General features: G+C 40.3%; 1 protein-coding gene across 1 annotated transcript; it reads left to right on the top strand.

Annotated features, from left to right (window-relative positions):
- The first annotated feature begins 5,839 nt into the window (after positions 1–5,839).
- LOC101745823 (proton-coupled amino acid transporter-like protein pathetic) lies at positions 5,840–13,223 on the top strand. The gene is made up of 8 exons (XM_004927752.5): positions 5,840–6,458; positions 8,475–8,625; positions 9,618–9,739; positions 9,821–9,905; positions 10,449–10,693; positions 11,143–11,355; positions 12,070–12,239; positions 12,971–13,223. Exons 1-8 carry the CDS (start codon positions 6,367–6,369, stop codon positions 13,219–13,221), a joined length of 1,329 nt encoding a protein of 442 aa, XP_004927809.1. The 5' UTR covers positions 5,840–6,366; the 3' UTR covers positions 13,222–13,223.
- Positions 13,224–20,957: the final 7,734 nt, after the last annotated feature.

Genomic DNA, 20,957 nt, shown 5'->3' with positions numbered 1-20,957 from the left:
AATGTAATGACAGTAAAAAACAGGAAACTACGATTTCTTGATTTAATGTGATTTTTACTTGTTTTTCTTATCAGCGTAGATGAAGTTTCTAGTTAAATGCCACCATTAAGAATAAGGCATTAGTTTCATTGGAACCGCGTAACAGTAATAAGGACTCAGTGTCGGAACAACGTGCCGTAAATGTGGATGAGAAGGGTGATACCAACTTGTGTCTTAGCAGTATTTAAGATATTAAAGGCTAGGTAAAGAAAAATTATGAAGTCGTCGTAGCCTAAGGGATAATACGTCCAGTGCATTCGTGTTGAGCGATGCACCGGTCTTCAAATCCCAGGCGGGTACCAATTTTTTAATGAAATACGTACTCAACAAATGTTCACGATTGACTTCCACGGTGAAGGATTAACATCGTGTAATAAAAATGAAATCCGCAAAATAATAATTTGCGTAATGACTGGTGGTAGGACCTCTTGTGAGTCCGCGCGGGTAGGTACCAACGCCCTGCCTATTTCTGTCGTGAAGCAGTAATGCGTTTCGGTTTGAAGGTTGGGGTAGCCGTTGTAACTATACTGAGACCTTAGAACTTATATCTCAAGGAGGGTGGCGCATTTACGTCGTAGATGTCAATGGGCTCCAGTAACCACTTAACAGCAGGTGGGCTGCGAGCTCGTCCACCCATCTAAGCATTAAAAAAAACATGTTAGTATAACCAGGTATAAAAGATGGGTCAATGAAAGAAAAGGAACTCGATGTCACACATTCTTTTGTCCTCTAATCAGGATCATTATTATCGACCCAAATTTACTATTTTTATTACAATTGATTAGATTACTATTCTCAGAATGTTTTCCTGTCAATTAATCAGTCAACGATTTGTTTTAAAAAAAATCTCCGAGCTTTCTCGAATTTAAAAAAGTTTATTTCAAATGGTTCTAAAATACACGCTGCACGGTTTCATGAAGCTAACTGGCATTACACATCCAAAGCGCAAAACATGTTGACGATTTGTCGACAGTACATTTTAAGCTTTTTGAACATAAAAGACAACGCTTCGAATATTTAGAAGCATGTAAAAGAAGCCGCAAGCGTGTCGGCAAGACACTAACCTCATTCGCTGTTCAAAATAATTTTCAAACAAAATCTTAATAATCTACTGCATAAGTAGTCAAAATTACGCTTTATGTGTGCATATTCGAGGTGTTTCTAAAGTGTACATAATTTGTTAACTCGTGTGACAAATGGTTAATTAGTAATTGAATGTCTTCTTTTACTTTGTTAGCTGTTCAGAAAAAACATTTTTGTGTTCTTCTTTTTGTATTACAACAATGACGCTGTTGTGATCTTCTAACAAGCGAGTTTCTTTGTTAGGTAAACGAACGCGATGAGTGTCCAGATCTTGTGGTTTTGAATTTGTATAAATGTAGGTAATAATGAAGACGTCGTTCGAAAATTTGGAGTAATATTGATTGATGTTCGAATGGTTAACAAGCATCTTAAAAAAATATTAATAATTTCAAGTACTCGTTTCCAGAATACGGATATCGAACAATTATACAATGTCCTATAACACCTTCGTAGAATTTTAGTTCGATTTTTCGCTTCGATCCGGCCGAAAACCAAACAAAGGGGAAGATGATTGTACAAAGAGCGAACGAAGCCCTTTCAAGGACACGACCTTCACCAATGAAGTATGCGACTAAGAAGAAGAGGAAGAAGAACTTAGTTCTTTCTTAAATAGCTTAAAGAACTGATGTGCTCTGAGGAATTGTTCGAGATGATACCTTCATCTCGTTTTTACCATGGCACCGCCCGCCATCGGGGTAGAGTTCATCCATACTACCTGGAGCCACTGCGGTCATCCACAGTGCGTTTCCAGAGGTATTGTTTTTTTTTTTTTTTTTTTTTTTTTTATGATTGAAAGTTTACTGGTGGCCCGAAGGCCTTTCCAGTTTCACCAGGACAGGTGGGCGAGCAAAGGCTCAGCCAAGAGGGGTGGGATTTGCTAACAACTGCCCGAGCGCCTCCGAAGGAGACCTAAGAACTCAAGAGCAATTGTTTCGCGAATGAATCTACTACCGGATCGGAATCGCGACCCGCTGAGAAGATCCGGCGAGAAACTCAGCGGGCTGATGCATGGGTTAGGTTGCACGTCGACCTCTTTGTCGAGTTCGACGAGTACGGTTACCGGGGTCCCTAAGCCTGCCCCTAGTATTAGAGCTGAAGGCATCTAATGCAAAGGTTATTGGATCTGATGGATCCGTAAGGACGTGTCTAGGGCGTCGACGGTGACTGGCTCCTGCATGATCAGGATTCGGGGAGTAGTCAGCGGCGGCAACGATAAGGCGATTATCATGACGCATAGCCTTATCGAAGTATCGTTCCGACGCTGACTTCATGTATTTCCGAATTGATTCGAGGCCCAGGTCGTCGTGTAGGTCAACGTTCCTCACGAACCACGGAGCCCCGACAGCTAACCTGCAAAAGCGGGATTGTAGGGATTGGAGGGTGTCTATGTGTGTGCGGGCCGCGTGAGCGAACACCACACTCGCGTAAGTCATGACGGGCCTTATGCAAGTTTTGTAAAGTGTCACCTTGTTCCGAAGGGCCATTTTACTCCGCTTACAGATCATGGGGTAGAGTCTACCGAGAATAAACGCGGCACGGTCACGGACTGATTTTATATGCGGGCGGAATGTCATCGATGCATCCAGGGTAACGCCCAGGTACTTGACCTTCCTGGCCCAGGGTATGGGTTGTCTAAAGAGAGTAATCGGGGGTGTGAGATTCCTCCTCCTAATCCGGGAGGAAATCCGTGTGGAGCTTCCCCTCTGAAATAGCACCGCAGTACTTTTCGCTGGGTTGATGTCTATGCGCCATTTTCGGAACCACTGTCCTAGGGCTAGGGCTGCGCTCTGAAGCTTCTTCGCGATTAGGGACTTATTTCTACTAGAATAGTAAACAGTCGTGTCGTCGGCGAATAAAGCTAAATGGGTCGGCGGCGACCGGGGAATATCGTTGACGAATAAGCTAAATAGGAGGGGTGAGAGGACAGAGCCTTGCGGGACTCCAGCTGTGAGAGGTCGTGGGGAGGAGCGGGTTCCCTCGACTCGATATCGAAAAGAGCGGTTCGACAAGAAGTCCCGTATGATGAGCACGAGACTATCCGGCACGCCCATGTTGAATAGTTTGAAAATCAAACCATTGTGCCAGACTTTGTCGAACGCTTTTGCGACGTCGAAGAAGAGAGCTCCCGTGTATAACGGTTTTGGTCGATTAAGCCCCACAAGAATGTGCTCCGTGAGGCGGTGCACCTGTTGAACGCATGAGTGATTTGTACGGAATCCGAATTGTTCATCGATAAGAATGCCCTTGGATGAGACGAAGTCTCTGAGGCGTTTGTAGAGCAGACGCTCATACAGTTTGCCTAGAGACATGAGGAGGCTAATCGGGCGGTAGCTCGTCGGATAATTTTTTGGTTTACCGGGTTTATGTATGCCGATAACGTCCGCTTCTTTCCACACCGCGGGAAAGATACAGTTCGCCATAGCGGCATTGAAAATAGATGCCAACATCACGATGAGTTGGACGGGTAGAAGTTTAATAACGCGGTTGGATATACCGTCGGAACCGGGAGCCTTGCGAGGACGTAGGTCTTTGATCAAGTCTTTAACTTCCATCGGGGTGACGGGTGGTAACGCATCAGAGGTTGGCAAGGAGGCTCTGCGTTCTACCTCACTGTCTACTAATTCTACATGAACAGGGTCCACGGATTGAGTGCTGGGCGTGCACTGGGTTTGCAATGTATCGGCCAGCAGCTCTGCTTTTTCGTCATCATCGAACGCCGCGAGTCGGCCTGAGGGGCCTACGAGGGGGGGCATAGTTACTACCGTATCCGATTTGAGAGTACGAGCTAAGCGGTAGTAAGACCTTTGAGAGGGCGCGAGTCCTTCTAAGAAATCAGACCATCTGGCATCTCGGACTTCGGTGATGCGAGACTTTACGTCGCGTTGTAGGGCACGCATTCGAATACGATTTTCCGCGGTAGGATACCTATCGTACGCACGGATCGAGGCGTTCTTAGCTCTAAGGAGTTCCCTAATATCGTCGGGCAATTTGAAGCGGTGAAGGAAGTCCTCCGCTACAACTTGCTTCGATGACCTATCTAATGTCGAAGTGATGTGTGACGTTACGATGTCTATGGCTTCAGCGGTATCCTGAGGAGACGGGATAGAGTCCGGACTAAACGGAAGCGATGGTGGATCAGATTCAGCCAGGCTGATGCCCAGCGTGTGCCAATCCACCACAGTCCTCGTGACGGGAACGGAATCGGGAGCGCGACCGAGCTTCATAACGACGGGACGGTGGTCTGAATCTAACTCTGAAACTACTTCGATCGAGTGTAAGCGCAGAGTTACGTTTTTTAATAACGCTATGTCGAGTATATCCGGGCGATGCGCGATATTTAGCGGGTAGTGAGTCGGGGTTAGCGGAGCGACGATATCGAAGGCGAGATCATCGACTAACGCGTCAAGCCGCCTGCCATTCGGGGTTGTGGTGTGTGAGTTCCACCTGATGTGTTTACAATTTAGGTCGCCCGCCAGAATGACAGAGCTCCCCATACCGAGCAGCGCCTCGATATCACTGCTTAGAACGATCTTATCCGGTGGAAGATAAACGGACGCGATAACGATCGGCGCGTGTCCCGTCAGTGAGATTCGGCACACTGATGCTTCGATATTAGCGAGCGCGGGAGGATCGAGCGGGACGCAATGCAGGGCTCTTCTATAGTAAATGATGGTACCACCACCACGGGCAGAGAGCCTGTCGTTCCTGACCATGTTATAGTTCGCGATTTTAGGGTCACGGCGCGCGGGCTTAAGTAGGGTCTCCTGCACTAAAAAGATATCAATTTGGTGGTCACGCAAAAAGTCAGAAACCTGATCACGTTGATTTGCGAGACCGTAAGCGTTAAAAAATCCTATCGTTACGGATAGGGGCTTTATTCTACTTATATACGCCATTGATTACCGGCGGAGTGAGGGGAGGACGTACGTATTTAATGACGCGTATACGTCGGCGTATTCCTGCACAACGGCGATAAAGTGTTGTGCAGTGGAGGCAGCGCGAATGGCGTCGCCCAAAGCGTTAACGCGCTCAAAGTTGATCGACTGAAAGAAGTCGATCGCTAAAGCGAGATTGTCGGACGCGGTCGGAGGGCAAGTCGCGGGAGAGGGACGAGTCGCGGGGGCGGGACGAATCGCGGAGGAGGGAGTTGTAGCCGTGTTCGTGTACGGCAGCGGTTTTGCCCAGGCCGAGACACTGGGCACCGCCGCCGGAACGAACGCTGGCTTAGCCTGCGACGCAGAGGGTGCCGAGGCTTTGATGTCTGGGCCGGAAGCTCGGAGGCGGTTTTGGCGGGCGACGCGGCGATTTATTTTAGGGGCTCGGGGGCAACCACGGTAATTCGCGGGGTGACCCTGTGTTCGACACAGGACGCAGCTAGGCGGTTCCGTCGCGGTTTTTTGGTCGCGAGCGCAGAGGGCCGTGGCGTGATCGCCCAAACACTTAACACATCGGGGGCGCGCGTGACAGTTACGGGAAGAGTGCCCGTACAATTGACAGTTATGGCACTGGCTAGGAGTGCCTTTTTTATGGGGGGCTTCGACAGCGATACCAGAGAGCCTACAGACGGTCTGTGTGTTAAAGATTTTCTTACCCTCGGGGGTAGGCTGGAGAGCGACTAGAACCATATTATATGGCTCCCTACCGCGACCGGTGTGCATACGGTGCACAGAATTCACTGGAAAGCCCTGTTCTAACAGATCGGCCTTGACGAGAGGTATTGTTTGCCACGTACCATCCGGCTATGGAATGAGCTTCCCTCCACGGTGTTTTCCGAGTGCTATGACATGTCCTTCTTCAAACGAGGCTTGTGGAGAGTATTAAGCGATAGGCAGCGGCTTGCCCCTGGTATTGGCGACGGTAACCACTCACCAACAGGTGGGCCGTATACTCGTCTGCCTACACGGGCAATAAAAAAAATGTATTGTTAGCATATGTCATAAGAGTCAGATAAAATCTTGAAGTCCAAGAGAAATTTCGAGCCTAAATAAACCGCGCGGGTGAAATCTAAACACAAACGACAATCGTTTACGACGCAAATTTTATCTTAATTTATCGCAGATAACCGAGATTGTCGCAATAAAATAATTACATCAGGACAGACGTAGAAGTATTAAAATGTCTTTTGTACATAACTAGCACATTTTGTTTCCCGATTTTAATGGAGTCGCTTTCTGTCGAGTTCCAAGCCATTTGGAACATTAAGTTTTCGTAACAAAATCAATATAAGTTATCTCTATTGAACAAATGTATCCTAAACTAGAAAAAATGAGTGGGAAGACTGTTAAGGAAGACGAATACAATCCGTATGAACATCGTAAAATCGAGAAGCCAAATTCGTAAGTAATTATATTATGATTTACTTAATAATAAATATTTCAAATAAATAGACAATTACAAAACAGTATCTTTTTTTAGGTCTTTGCAAGTTATGACATTTTTTAGACATGAAACTTTTAATCATTAATAATAATACTCATTATGAGCACTCCGGTTAAGCCGACTACCTTGCCATAGCAGGGGGTTCCAGGAGCACCCTCGGTAATGCCAGATCATCAGGTGATCTGGCGTGCAAGAGAGCTATGTTGTGGAGGTACTCATGGGGTCCACGGTCAGCCCCCTCGTAAATATTACGAGCTAACTTCCGGATGAACTCCTCGAGTGACTCCACACCCAGATCCGTTGGACCGACTCGCCAAGTGGTGCATAATGCGACCTAAATGTAGCGTTGTCGACTGACCGCTACGAAACCCGAATTGCTGGGGGTCTGAGAACGATGTGCGGCGACAACCCTCTCCGCAGCAGCCGCTCGAACAACTTGCCGACATGCGACAACAGGGTGATCGGACGATAACTGGAGGGCTTTCTCCTATTCCTGCCGGGCTTGAGCACGCTTATCAGCTTGCCCGATTTCCAAATTCCCGAAAAGTGCCCTGTAGACAGAATGGAATTGAACAGTCGTATCATATAAGACAAGACTGTTTCGGGTAAGTGGAAGAATGCTAGGGTAGGAGTACCATCCGCACCCGGCGCCTTGCGCCTCTTCATTCGCTTGGTGGAGAGGCGCAATTCAGCGGGAATGATGAATTAATCATCTCCCAACGGTGGCACCGGGGAGAAGAGTAGGCTTACTACGCTCTCTTCCACCTACTGGTGGAATGTGGCCTCTTGAGGGTACAGAGTCATTTGGGACGAACTGCCACCCCAGCATTTTAGCCAGGATATCGGAGCGGGCCTAAGCCGAGAAGCATCGATTGCCCTCTCATTCCCTAGTGGACAAATGAGGGCAGGCCGATTTGAGAGCAGGCAACAAAGCCGGTGGAGGGATACGGAGAATGGCTCCTTCATCCGCTCCTCTCAGGCATATTAAGGGTACTAATTTTCGTCGCCAGCTCCGCTTCCAGCTCATTAAGCTTGAGCTTAATCCTGGGCCAACGCAGAGTGCCCTTCGCAAACCTTTAGTTACTAATTTACAACCATGCATTTAATTAAATGTAATTTTCCATAAACAGTAGTTTGTTTTAAAAATCGTCATCACTCATGTGGTGTTAATTAATTCAAAGTGTCAAAATTTAATTTCATAATTAAAGCGTATGATGAGTTCGGTCACTGAATGGTTCCTAATTAACAAAACTACGCCAGTTATTTCGACACAAACACAGTAACTTTGAGGAATTTAACAAATAAATTCTACTTAATTATCCATTTACAGTTAATGACTATAAAATGCAATGGATCTGTTTTAAAACTAAATTGATGAACTAGGTAATTTTCCATTCTTGATACACATTAGTGGTATCTTAGCTTAAATTGTCCTTGATGGTGATGGTCAGATAAAATAAATTTTAAACTAATCTTAAAAACGCCTATATTTCTCTTAAAGCATATTGTATTTAGCATGTATGCACTACCACAATATCTCTTTCCGTGGGTATCGTAAAAGGCGACTGAGACATTCACCGAAGAACGAACAATAGCGTTCTTTGAGCGTTATACCAGCGCATTGTGATTGTCATCTGCCCGCACGGATAAGCTTCACCATTCTGCCTATTTCTGCTGCGAAGAAGTCATGCTCACCAGCTAAAGGACTATTATACACTACAATTGAGACTTCGTCATCATGTCTAAAGGATCATCCATCTATGCAATAACAATCTGGACAGATCAACATTAAATAAGATTTGTATCTGTGGTTTATACAATAAAAACATAATTTTGCATAACATAAATTTGCATTTTGAATTCCATGTTACGTATTACTCAAGTACTTACAATCATTTACATATTTTTATAGAAGTTTTTCCATTAACTAATGTAAATTGATTACTATATGTGCCTCGTCATGCAATCCACAGAGATATCAGGTCATTAGCGAATCTGATTAAATCTTCGTTGGGCTCTGGCCTACTTGCTATGCCACTGGCTTTCTCCAATTCGGGCTGGGCAGTCGGCATTATTGGAACAATCGTCATTGCATTTGTTTGTGGACACTGTGTGCATATATTCGTAAGTATTTTTTTTTAATCTAATAAATTACGTATATTGTTATCGGAACCAATTAACCCACAGACACAGCTCACTGAGTTTCTCTCCAGATTTTCTAAGTGGGTCGCGTTTCCGATCCGGTGGTAGATTCTGCGAAACACTGCTCTTTCTAGCGTCAGTGCTAGTAACATCGTCAGGTTTGAGTCCCGTGAGCTCACCTTCTTGTTAGGTTACGCTGACATAGCCTCTCAAGGCTATCGGCTTAGATAGGAAAAAAAAACAAAACCAAATTACTAGTGATGGACATTTATTATAATAACAATATACATTTAATAACAAAATAAATGAAAAATCTTGGAGATTATACACGGTCATTCGTGCATACCTATATTGCATACTTATATATGAACATACGTACAAATATATACATATTATTCAGATCAAAAGTCAGAAACGAACCCAAGACCCAGAGGTCAGATTCGCAAACTACTGCACCACCGAGTCAGATAAAGCTCGTTACATTTACGTACACTTTTCTAAGATGGACTAGGAGGGTTATATGCTAAGTATAAGTAACAGAGATCACGTTCTAATTAATTAGTGGCAAGCAAATCTCTTGAGTGGTGACCGCGTACCGGAAGACGTAGCGTGGGTAGGCGTTCGACAATATGAACGAACGACCAAGTGAGGTTCGCAGGGATCTACTAGATGCAGGCAGCGCAGGACCGATCTTTGTGGCGAGGCTTGGGGTAGGCCTAAGTCCAGTAGTGGCCGTCTGTGGGCTGGTAGAATAGAACCGAAGCAAATCTCTCTACGTCATTACGAAACGATCTCTTTATGGGCAAAATAATAATCAAAGCAAATCGAAATGTTTTTGCCTAATTACTGTTAGGAACTAGAGTCAGCATTACGGATAAGCGACTCACGTTGTTACTGTTATGAAGCAGACATAGCTGTTATCTTATTATTTGCTAAATATAATTAATGTTACTGTAATCATTTGTCATTTTCAGGTGAAAACATCAAGAGGATGTTGCAAGCTCGTGCGACGACCTCTTCTAAGCTACTCGGAGACTTGCAAAGCTGCATTCGAGCATGGACCAAAGTCGTTACGACCTTTCGCTTTTGCTGCACAGTAATCACAATATGAATACAATTTGTGAACTTCTTCTCCAAACAATTCTCAGTTGATTCATAATTTTGTTTCCTTTTTTAGATTATTTTCCGAATTTGCCTTATTCTTCACCTACATCGGTGTTTGCTGTATTTTTACCGTTCTAATTGCTGATTCTTTAAAACAGGTTTGTATTACTAAGAAACGTTCAACACTCAACAGCACATTTAAAATGAATTTCAATCTATCCCATCTCCATCAGTATAATAATACTCATCTTGTAGTTCTACAAGACTCCATCTCGACGCTTGCATACTAGAGAATATTGTACATATTAATAATAATAATAAACTTCTTAAATCATTTATTTGCAGTGACTCTAATAGACATCTCAAAGTGAACACCGCGATATTTCTTTATAAGTAAGGTTGAAGTTGCAGTAATAACATAATTGAGAAATTGAGGAAAATAGAGAAATCGTCAACAAACGGTTATTTCACCCTTTAAGCCTGACAGCATAGTGCTTCACTAAAACAAATAATAATATAGTCGAGGTGTGCCATTGATTAGTGATGCGCAATATTGAAATGTTGTTTTAATTTTAGAGCCAATTTTTTTACGAGTATAAAAAAATTAAATAAAAATACAAGCTACCACCAATATCTTTGTTCTGTCTATTCTATTAGTATTGTCTATTATTAGCGTTGTATCTAATTTGTTTAATTTTCAGTTGTTCGATGAATACGTCACTACAACAGTCCTGCCTGTGGAATATTATTGTTTAATCATACTCGTGCCACTTTGCCTGATGGTACAGATCAGGCACTTAAAATGGTTGGCACCGTTTTCATTTATAGCAAACATTCTACTGATTGCAACTTTCGTTATCTGCATGTACTATATATTTGGAGACGAAATTAATTTTACTGATAAAAGAATCTCAGGGGATCTGTCTAGACTCCCGGCTTTTTTGTCGTAAGTATCATTTTCGGTCAATCTATCAGAGGGTTTGTTTTTGTTGCATTAACGCGATTTGTGGATACTAATAAAATTTTGGTAGTTTCTCTTTTTTAAAAAATATTTACTGACGAGTAGTTGGTAGACTTGGATAAATACTCAAATCAAAAAATGTACATCATATCATTCAGGCCAGTGATCGATATTTCGCATTGTGATAGTTTAACGAGATAGCTTAAAGCGCTGGCTTCGACTTATACGTGTACATATATTATGGCATTGAATGAACACCGCTGGTTAATAGTTGATAAAAATACACAACCATCTCATATGATATTCAGATAAAATTTCCAAAGCTGTATTATTCAAGAAAACTATCAAGGTAGAAAAATCAATTATCTTTGCCAATTATGACAGCGCCTTATAGCTTGACCATTGAATTTAAAAACAACTCAACCATCTTTCAGCACGGTTATATTTGCGATGGAAGGCATCGGAGTAGTGATGCCAGTTGAAAATACAATGAAAAAACCGCAGCATTTTCTAGGGTGCCCTAGTGTCCTCGTCGTAGCTATGTCAACTATCATGCTCATGTATTCTATTCTTGGCTTATTCGGCTACTTCAGATACGGAGATGTACTTAGAGGATCTATAACACTGAACCTACCTATTGACGACTGGTAATATATTTTGTTATATATTTATATTACAGTGCGTGATGATAGATGATCTCACAGTTCCACTGAATATATTCGATTACTGAAACTCAAATATGAAAAAGATCCAAATACTACACAGAAATATTATAGAATTACACGGTGAAGATCCTTCAGACTGAAGTATTACGGCAGAAATATACCAGAAATAGATGCCAATATATAATATATTATTGCACATTGAGAAAAGGGATCTTTGAAGCTGTCGTAGCCCAAATGATAAGACACCTGGTGCATTTGTATCAAGCGATGCAACTGTGCCAATGTTCGAATCCCGAAGGCGGATACCAGTTTTTGTAATGAAATATGTACTTTACAAAATTAAATGTTCACGACGAATTGCCACGATTAAAAAATATCATCGTGTAATGAAAATCAAACCGGCAAAAATAATAATTTGCATAACTACTGGTGGCAGGGTGTCTTGTAAGCCTGTACGGAAAGGTACGACTACCCTGCGTATTTCTGCCGTAATAAGTTTCGATTTGGAGGATGGGGCAGCCATCGTAATGTAAAACTGAGACTTTGAAGTAACGTCTCAAGGTGGGTGGCGACATTTGCATTGATGATGATTGCATTGTTGATGACCATGAACTCCGGTGACCACTGAACACTTGGTATGCCGTGAACTCGTGCTCCAATCTAAACAATAAAAAATCAAAAAACTTCTCATTACAGGCCAGCCGTGTGCGCTAAAACTTTTATAGCACTATCAATATTCTTTACATACCCACTTCACTTCTTTGTGGTACTAGATATATTCACCCGATATGCGGAACCACACATCAAGAAGGAGTATCGTAATTTTGCACAAATACTCGCCAGGACCTCTTGCGTTTGGATTTGTGGTGCGTATTACTAGTTTTCAAATAAACAGAGATTATAAAAGTCAATTGGACAAAAGTGGGACAAAAAAACAAAGATATCGGAAAGCATTAAATCCCTCCTTTTAATTTGGCTTAGTAACTGATCCCAATATTCTGTGGCGAGTACTGCACTTTAGACTTGTCCATTTTTCATTATTTCTAGTTCCACTAGTTTTTTTTCAATCCATGATTCCCTGGATCGATTTCCTTCAACGCGATGACTAATCAATACAAGCTGGATTTTGGTAACAAGACGTATTACGAGCTTGAATCATTACCTCGAAAAAAAATTAGCATATTCTTAATTCGACTCCTTTTCTTGGTGACGATATTCACGTTGTGGCGTCATACAACCTGATGGACCATAAGCCTATGTGCCATTCAGGAGCAATGAAAAAACCCAATCTGACTAAGGTACTCCATAATAATGAACTACAGGGCTGAGATTTAATAAAACTCTGTCAGTGTGAAAGTGGTAAAAAAGACAAACAATATCTCAGAGTACTTCCCAATAGTAGTGCATACGGTTCAAAAGCATTAACTGTCTCTCCCGGAGATTTCAAGCGACTGACAAATACTTGAGAGGTGGGTACATCCAACAATCACAAGTATTGACCAAATTTAAAAAGGCACCTCAGTATATATGGAACTTCGCATGGTAATCCAATGTAAAATTAAAACTCCAAATAAAAAAACTTCAATTTATTCTTTAGGTGGAATAGGCATAGCATTGCCTATGCTGGAACAGATCATCAACATTGTCGGAGCACTGTTCTACTCCATACTGGGACTCATAATACCAGGTGTAATCGAGACAGTATTTAGATGGGAAGATCTGGGCAGATGGAATTGGATTTTTTGGAAAAATCTATTGATTGTCCTCTTTGGTGTCTGTTCTTTAGTATCAGGCTGTACTGTTAGTGTCATGGATATTATAAGTATTTTAAATAAAAAAACCATTTGATATTAAAGACTTTTACAATCTCGAAAATTCGAAGTGAAGGAACTGAATGAAATTATACAAGTGTTTTCGTTTATTTTTAAGAATTTAAATTTAACTTAATTTGGAATTATTAAATACAAAAATATTCCTTCATAAAAAAATCTGGCCCACCAAATACATCTCTCTTGTGTGCAACATTAGAAATCAATACATATTTCCTATATTTCATTTATGGATAAAATAATAATAATAATAACAGCATTTTGTTCTTAAGTTCATATATTACGTGAAATTCTTAGCATGAAGGAAAATCTCTTGTTAAACACTTAACTGAGGCATAACAAGATTTTCTTGATAAACCGGAACGCACAACAGATTTACATTGAATACATTGCTGATAGTGATCGCTCTAAATATTGAGCAAAGTTAACGTCAGAATCCATTGTATTCTCAAATATAATATACAACGATGTAAAGATTTGGTATGTATAAAAACACTCCAAGCCTATTTAAATATCAGCAAAGATGACCTGAAAGTTATTTTTTTTTGGTATATCAACAATACATACTACTATAGAACGTCTTCTTAAAAGTCATCAAGAATCCCGCAAAAACCATAACCTTGTCGTGTACTGTTACGTACTTCGATCAACAATAGTAACTAGATTTCGGGTCGGTGCATAAAATCCGTCTCGTCAAATAACAGCGCACTTGAAATGTGAGCTCTTATTTTGTTTAGTTCACTTCAAACACTGCCAATGTCAACCCGTCTCACAATACCGCAGTGTGTATTCAAAAGTTGCAAAAATAAGGCCCGAAAAAGCAATTTAACGGCCGGAGTATCTTACTTTCGGTAAGTACATGAAGTATAAACTATATTGTAAGCTTTAAACTTATAAATAATATTAAATTTTGAACAAAATTACCGATTTTTAACCACCGCTACAAATGTTGGCCAAGGCTCGGCCAACACATGGACAAACTTTTGCTTAACAGAACAGTAAATGCATGGAGTAGATTTGTGTTGTAATAATTTTTTAAAATTTGTTAGCAGCCCTTCAAAATTAGTTGGTTAAAATTGGTTAATGCTACTTTTGTGTCTGTTTGTTGGACTCTCATTAGATACTTAGCTTTCCTAGCAATCACGTGTGCAGAATGGATCTCGATTGTCGCCAGAGAAACAAGAGATGACTTTTATAAGCCAGCTAAGAACTCCGCTTATTGACACTGGACATCTTTGCCTTCCGTGCTCACGGCTACTGAAACGTGGCCGAAACATTGTAATAAAAATACCACGCTTGAAACCGTTTAAACGTTGTTTTATTATGTGCACTGGTCGCGAAAACTTAAAAATATATATTACACAAAAACGTAACGCTAATAAAATAATAAGTAATGTATAGATACTAACAAACGTACATTTCCAAAACATAAAAAGTAAACAACTAAACTTTTACTTTAATTCATTAATAAATTATTTTAGTATTAAGCGCGACTCCCTTACCTCCTGTAGTAAATAGAAATCGGCATTTCAAAAAGCAAAAATAAATAAAGCAAAACGATGTTAGTTCTCAGAGCAATTAAGGGAAAAGTTACTTTATTTGTTGCGCCTTAAGATTGATTTAACATTAAAAGTTGTTTAAAATATGTCTTTTTATTGGTAAGTGACAGGAGTAATTTATTGCTTTGCTCGTTTTATGTGACGAATGATCGTAAGTATTAGATAATGTTTTGGAGATTTGTGACTTTATTACTAGGTGCCATAGTTGTTATTAGTTTGAACGTAAAAGTGTTTCAAAACTTTTTTCTCCGTTTGTTAGTAAACGAATGTAGCTATATAAGTATATATTCACGCGGACAGTTTTTGCTTTAATTTTGTACGTATCCCTTTATCTAGTTACTATTGTTGATCGAAGGTTACGTAGTACGCAACAGACATAAATAAGACTACACCTAAATTCGTCAACTAGTTATATGAATTGATATTGATTGCCTTAACGATTGGCCTTAAATATGGCAATATTGGCGACGCTATTCCAGTCGAAGTATCGACTGAGATAAAAATTTATAGCTCCAAATAGTTAGACTATGTAATATTCAGTTTGCGAATAGCTGGTGGTTCACAATTTACAAGTACCTCATACACTCTCAGTCGAGATTGTTATGTTTCTAGTTTTCATTGTTTTTTTTTGTAGATTCTAGGATACCATAACGCTTTTTAATTGTTATTAAAATGATTATTAGGTACATTAAAATGGAGGCTGGCACTCTATAGAAATTGCATACACCCCGTCATGACCTACAACACTTCATGCGGACCGCGCCAACTTGAAACCCCTTCAAATTATTCAATCCCGTTTTTGCAGGATAACCGTCGGAGCACCATGGTTCCTAAGGAACGTGGATCTCCATGATGACCTGGAGTTTGACTCAGTCAGTAACTATCTACAGTCGGCATCATTGCGCCACTTTGAGAAGGCGACACGACATGAGAGCCCTCTTGCCGTGGCCGCTGGGAATTACATACCCGATCCTGTAGACCGAATGGTCACTGTCCTCATCGAACCCGTCGCTTGTGACGAAGGGCTCCATGAGCGAATTAACCAATAGATACAGCCCACTGAGTTTCTCGCCGGAGCTTCGCAGTGGGTCGCATTTCCGATCAGGTGGTAATATCTCCGAAGCACTGCTATGCTAGGGCCAGTGTTAGCAACACTTCCGGTCTGAGCCCCGTGAGCTCACCTACATGTTAGGGTGAAGCTGAAATAGCCTCTCAAGGCTATCAGCATAGGTAGGGAAAAAAAAGGAGGCTGACCAACAGGCGGCTCGGCTATTGATGAATGGTCTATGGCCATTCATTCATGGCCATGACCATGGACAATACTGGGCACTATATAACAGGAGAAATACTATTTTTCAAACTAGTTTGTAGCAGAACTTATGAAAGGCTCACAATAAAGCTCATCGTGAAAACATCGCAATGGGCTGGTTGGTAAGAGACATTAAAAGGAACCCTAAACGACTCCAATATGGTGACGACGTTCATTTATGTTTCCAATCCGTCACTATTTTTAAACAACGTCAAATCAAAACCTTTTAAATTGAATCGGGGCCTTTCGTATTTCCGGATGAGTTCTCAAGCTCGTCAAAATATTTATCTGATATTTACCTATTTTTCTTCTAATGGCGAATCCATACAACATTATTACCAGTATTAACAGTATGTAAGTGTGTATGTCAGTCTCTGGTACCATAACACAAGGAATCCTAATTTGGGGCCCAATGAAAATTAAAAAAAAAAGGCTATTATTAAAAAAAAAAAAAAATCGTGCCCGCTGAGGTTCTTGCCAATTCTTCTCAGGACGGAGGTTAGTTTTTGTGAATTGGCGGTAGTTCTTTTGACGTTCAACAAGTATGTACTTTCATTTATGTTGAATAAAAATGTTTTGATTTGATTTGATTTGAATGACCGTGCGTGATTTTTTCCCAGTTGTTATTATTATTATTATTTTCGGAAAGGTAATCTTTTCTTAGCACTTTGGCTAGTCCGAACCACATCCACGGGCCTCAACCAAGTGAATACAGCGTGTAGTGAGGAAAATTTATGTTGACGGTATGTTATTAAGAGGGGCAATTTCGTTTTCGTCTATCTGCAAGAATTTTCTGACTATTCTTTATTATTATTATGAATACTATTAGGATACAATTTTCAACTATAAGTATACATACATACAGTACATAATAAATATAAACCTAGAGCAATAAAAACGAGTGGTTAACAAATCAAACAGCGAATTTTATCAATTTGCGTAAATACTGGTGACAGAACGTTTAGTATGCTTTCATTTCTAGACCAGAACAGACCAAGCCATGAGCTACAACCGTCTATGCAATGAAAAGTGTTTGTACTTTTAAATCGTATGTTCGACAAAGACTCCGTTAATTCCGTCAATACAGTTATCACGTAAACACGTGGAACTCTTCAGACCTAAACTCATTCATTAAGCGTGAGTGTCAAAAGTGATTTGACCGATTGTGCCAAATGCGTAGTCGCCGGTCAGTGATACGTTATACAACAATGTTGCGCTCTATTTAAAGACAAAACTAGTTATTGACACAATCATTACTAGCAGTTACGTATGGCAAATGTTTCTTTAAAAATTATGCGCTTCACTACTGAATATTTATCGACATCGCATTCGCATTTTATTTATGAGTTTGTAGTTAATCAGAAACTTGGTACAGTAGTTATTCGCTTCGGCTCACAGCCAGAAAAAATCATAGTTATTCGCGCTTCACTTCTTAATTTTGACATAATAATATTATCATCAACGTACAACAAATGCCTAATTCTGCCGTGAAGCAGTAATGCGTTTCGGTTTGAAGGGTAGAGCAACCGTTGTACTGTTAAAACTGAAACCTTACAACTCATGTCTCGAGGTGGGTGGCGGCATTTACGTTGTGAATGTCTACGGGCTCCGGTTACCACTAAACACCAGGCGGCCCCTGAGCTCGTCCAACCACATAATCTATAAAAAAAATAGAATAGGAGTAGCTTCAACGCATGGGTTTTTTTAATTTTTTATATCTATAGCTACAGCAGAGCGCGGCGGGATTCGGCAGGAAAATCGAGTGATTTAACTATGCAGGGTCTGATTCTGCAGGCCAATACGATTTTTCTAGAAAAATATGTACTTATAGCCCATGTTCACAATCAATCAATCAACCTCAAATGTTAAAGGAATTATTTCGTGTAATAAAAAACAAGCTTCGATCTCGTCAAGTCTCGTCGTTTCGTGGTAGACGTAAACATTTACGTTGCAATATCATTAGAGTCCGGTTTCTACACAACACCAAGTGCCCTGTGAGTTTCTTCAAACTCATCAAGAAGCAAAAACGAGAGAGAAAATAATAACAAAAATTCTTAAATAGCAACATTAATATAAAAAAGCACAAGCCAAGTCGGAATACAAAAAAAAATTGGCAAAACATCTTGAACGTCTATGCAGCGGGTTTAATGAGCTAGAAATGTTTTCCTACAATAACAAAACACAAAACGAACAAAATTTGTTTATGTCGTTTATTTTTTGTTTCGTTGTTACCAAAGATTTGTATTCAAAAATATCATTTCGAAGCGTTTATTTTAATATTCACTTGGCCATAAATCATTCTCGTTTGGCAAAACACAAAAAAAAATACGTTCAGAAATATTTTCGCCCACCTTCCTCTACCCACGTCCGAAGGATAACCATGCCTATATTAGCATGTAAAACCTTGAAAACAAAAAATTGGCACAGCTTTGAAAACAAACTTCATGGTGGTGATGTTAAACAACATAACGTTACTACGTTCAAAAGCAATTAGTTGTTTTCACGAGGGCCAAATATAATTAATTTCCTAGTATGTTACATTCTCGAAGGCCATATGTCTTAATGCCACAAGAAGTGATAATCTGAATTGGTTGTCTAAGGTTGGTATCACTCTTCTTCAAATCTTCTTCTTCAATAAGGCAGCATTCGGCATAGCATTTGACTTTGCAGCAGGAAAGTATAGGTAGGATTTTGCTACCTACCGAGACCAGCCCACCTGCTACCATAAGTTATTGTCTTAACGTAACTAAAAACTTGGATTAGCAAAATTTTAATATGATAACGATATTATTAGTAAGACTAAATTATGGGAAAATACATTAATAACGTCGACCTGAGGGGATCGGGGTTGAAAACTCGTATCTTTCGATTCATGACACAATCTTTATAAATTTCTGTAAGTATGTCCTGTGCGCATTTTCTGATTGAGATGAAAATTCGTGCAATTGCTATTACTAGCTACGATGGGCAGCATAGATTTCATTTTCAAGAAGTCGATGTTTTTCATACACTTCGCGCTCGTCACAATGGAGCGTGACCGGCTCTCACTAGTTATCATACAAATTCTTTGGCTTCTTTCCAATATAATTGCAGCTCCGATTGCAGCTTTGATATGTATCCAATTAAAAATTATGTAAATATCTCGCATTTTATTTTTCATAACTTCGCTAAATGTCAAATTTTACTTTAAGAAGACAAGCTAATTATCGGCTCCAATGGCGGGGGCACGTGATGGTGTGATCAAATGTTCTTGAAATTGTATGTAATAAATCGTAAACCTTTTATTAGGACAATATTAAACATCGTAGTTCTGTAATCATCAACGCATTTGTAGGTCCGTTCAAATTCTCGTGTTCACATTTCAAGATTGGGCTCATAATACAACGTTTGCAATGCCTTATTGTTTTTTTTTTTTTTTTTATTTTTTTTTATTTATTGGTTAGATGGGTGGACGAGCTCACAGCCCACCTGGTATTAGGTGGTTACTGGAGCCCATAGACATCTACCGGCACCCACCTTGAGATATAAGTTCTAAGTTCTCAAGTATAGTTACAGCGGCTACCCACCCTTCAAACCGAAACGCATAACTGCTTCACGGCAGGGTGGTGGTACCTACCCGCACGGGCTAACTAGAGGTCCTACCACCAGTAATTACGCAAATTAAAATTTGCGAATTTGATTTTTATTACACGATGTTATTCCTTCACCGTGGAAGTCAATCGTGAACATTAAAATTTGTTGAGTACGTATCTCATTAGAAAAATTGGTACCCGTCTGGGATTCGAGCACCCCGTGTATCGTTCAACACAAATGCACCGGACGTCTTATCTTTTAGGGCACGACGACTTCAAAATACAGCAATCATACATTTGCCCTAGTCAGACGAGCGTATATCCCACGTGATGGTGAGTGGTTACCGTCGCTCATGGTCGTCAGCATTGCCAGGGGGACAGCCAAGGTGCTGCCTACCGAGTACCTCTGCAAACCTCGTTTGAAGAAAAACATGTCATAGCGCTCAACGCCGAGGACGGTAGTTCATTTCAAAGTCAAATGCTACGTAGCAGAAAAATCTCTGGAAAATCACAGTGAACTTAAACAGCTATCAACAATTAACGTAACACAATAATTAAGTAATCATCATTATTATGATATTATTTTTCAACTATGATAATTTTAAATTTATTGTGTTGAAAACGATTGGCCACATCATTTGTTCCGGTAATTAAGTTGACAATTATCACGTATTTCATTTCGTCAACCCTAAAAATTATGTAATACATACATATATTATATAATTTAAAGGGCACCACTATGATTGTGCGACAAAATATATAAACAGCGTAAAATAGCACAATGTGAAAATAGTGTTTCACGTAAACCCAAAGGCGGATCCAGGGGGAGGGTCATGGGGATCATGACCCCCCCCCCCCCTGAGCTGCTTCCAAGACTTAGGAGAACCACTAATTGAACATAATGATTTTATTTATATATTTTGTCACCATACAGATTTTATGTAACTACATACCTTCAATATTTAATTAATTTAATATAATATAATAACTTTGTATGATGGCGGAATGAACGCATCGAAAATTTTACTATGTGACCCCCTCCTGGTGCCAAAGCTGGATCCGCCCTTGCGTAAACCTTGTAAATTTTATGTGATACTCGGAGACCTAACTACCTTTTCAATTAGTACTATGCAAATAAAGACACGAGACATAGATATAATAATATAGTATTATGTAAATCACGTGTTTGATATAACAAATGATAAGCGCGAAACAAAACTCTATCGGCGTTTCACAAAGGTAGCTCATTATAGAACATCTAGTGATACCTACACACCCAATGTTAAGTAGACTATAAGATCGTGAGTCAAGTTAG

Source organism: Bombyx mori, chromosome 13, assembly GCF_030269925.1.
Source record: "Bombyx mori chromosome 13, ASM3026992v2".
Lineage (NCBI taxonomy): Eukaryota > Metazoa > Arthropoda > Insecta > Lepidoptera > Bombycidae > Bombyx > Bombyx mori.
Note: the sequence above shows the minus strand (reverse complement) of the source record. Positions and strands in the feature narration are given on the sequence as shown.

What these genes read in the sequence shown, in the direction of transcription:
- LOC101745823 (XM_004927752.5), top strand. Translation starts at nt 6,367, where the DNA reads ATGTATCCTAAACTAGAAAAAATGAGTGGGAAGACTGTTAAGGAAGAC. An exon ending in CCTTTCGCTTTTGCTGCACA is followed by an intron (nt 9,740 to 9,820) that starts GTAATCACAATA and finishes TTCCTTTTTTAG; the next exon opens with ATTATTTTCCGAATTTGCCT. An exon ending in CTCTTGCGTTTGGATTTGTG is followed by an intron (nt 12,240 to 12,970) that starts GTGCGTATTACT and finishes TTTATTCTTTAG; the next exon opens with GTGGAATAGGCATAGCATTG.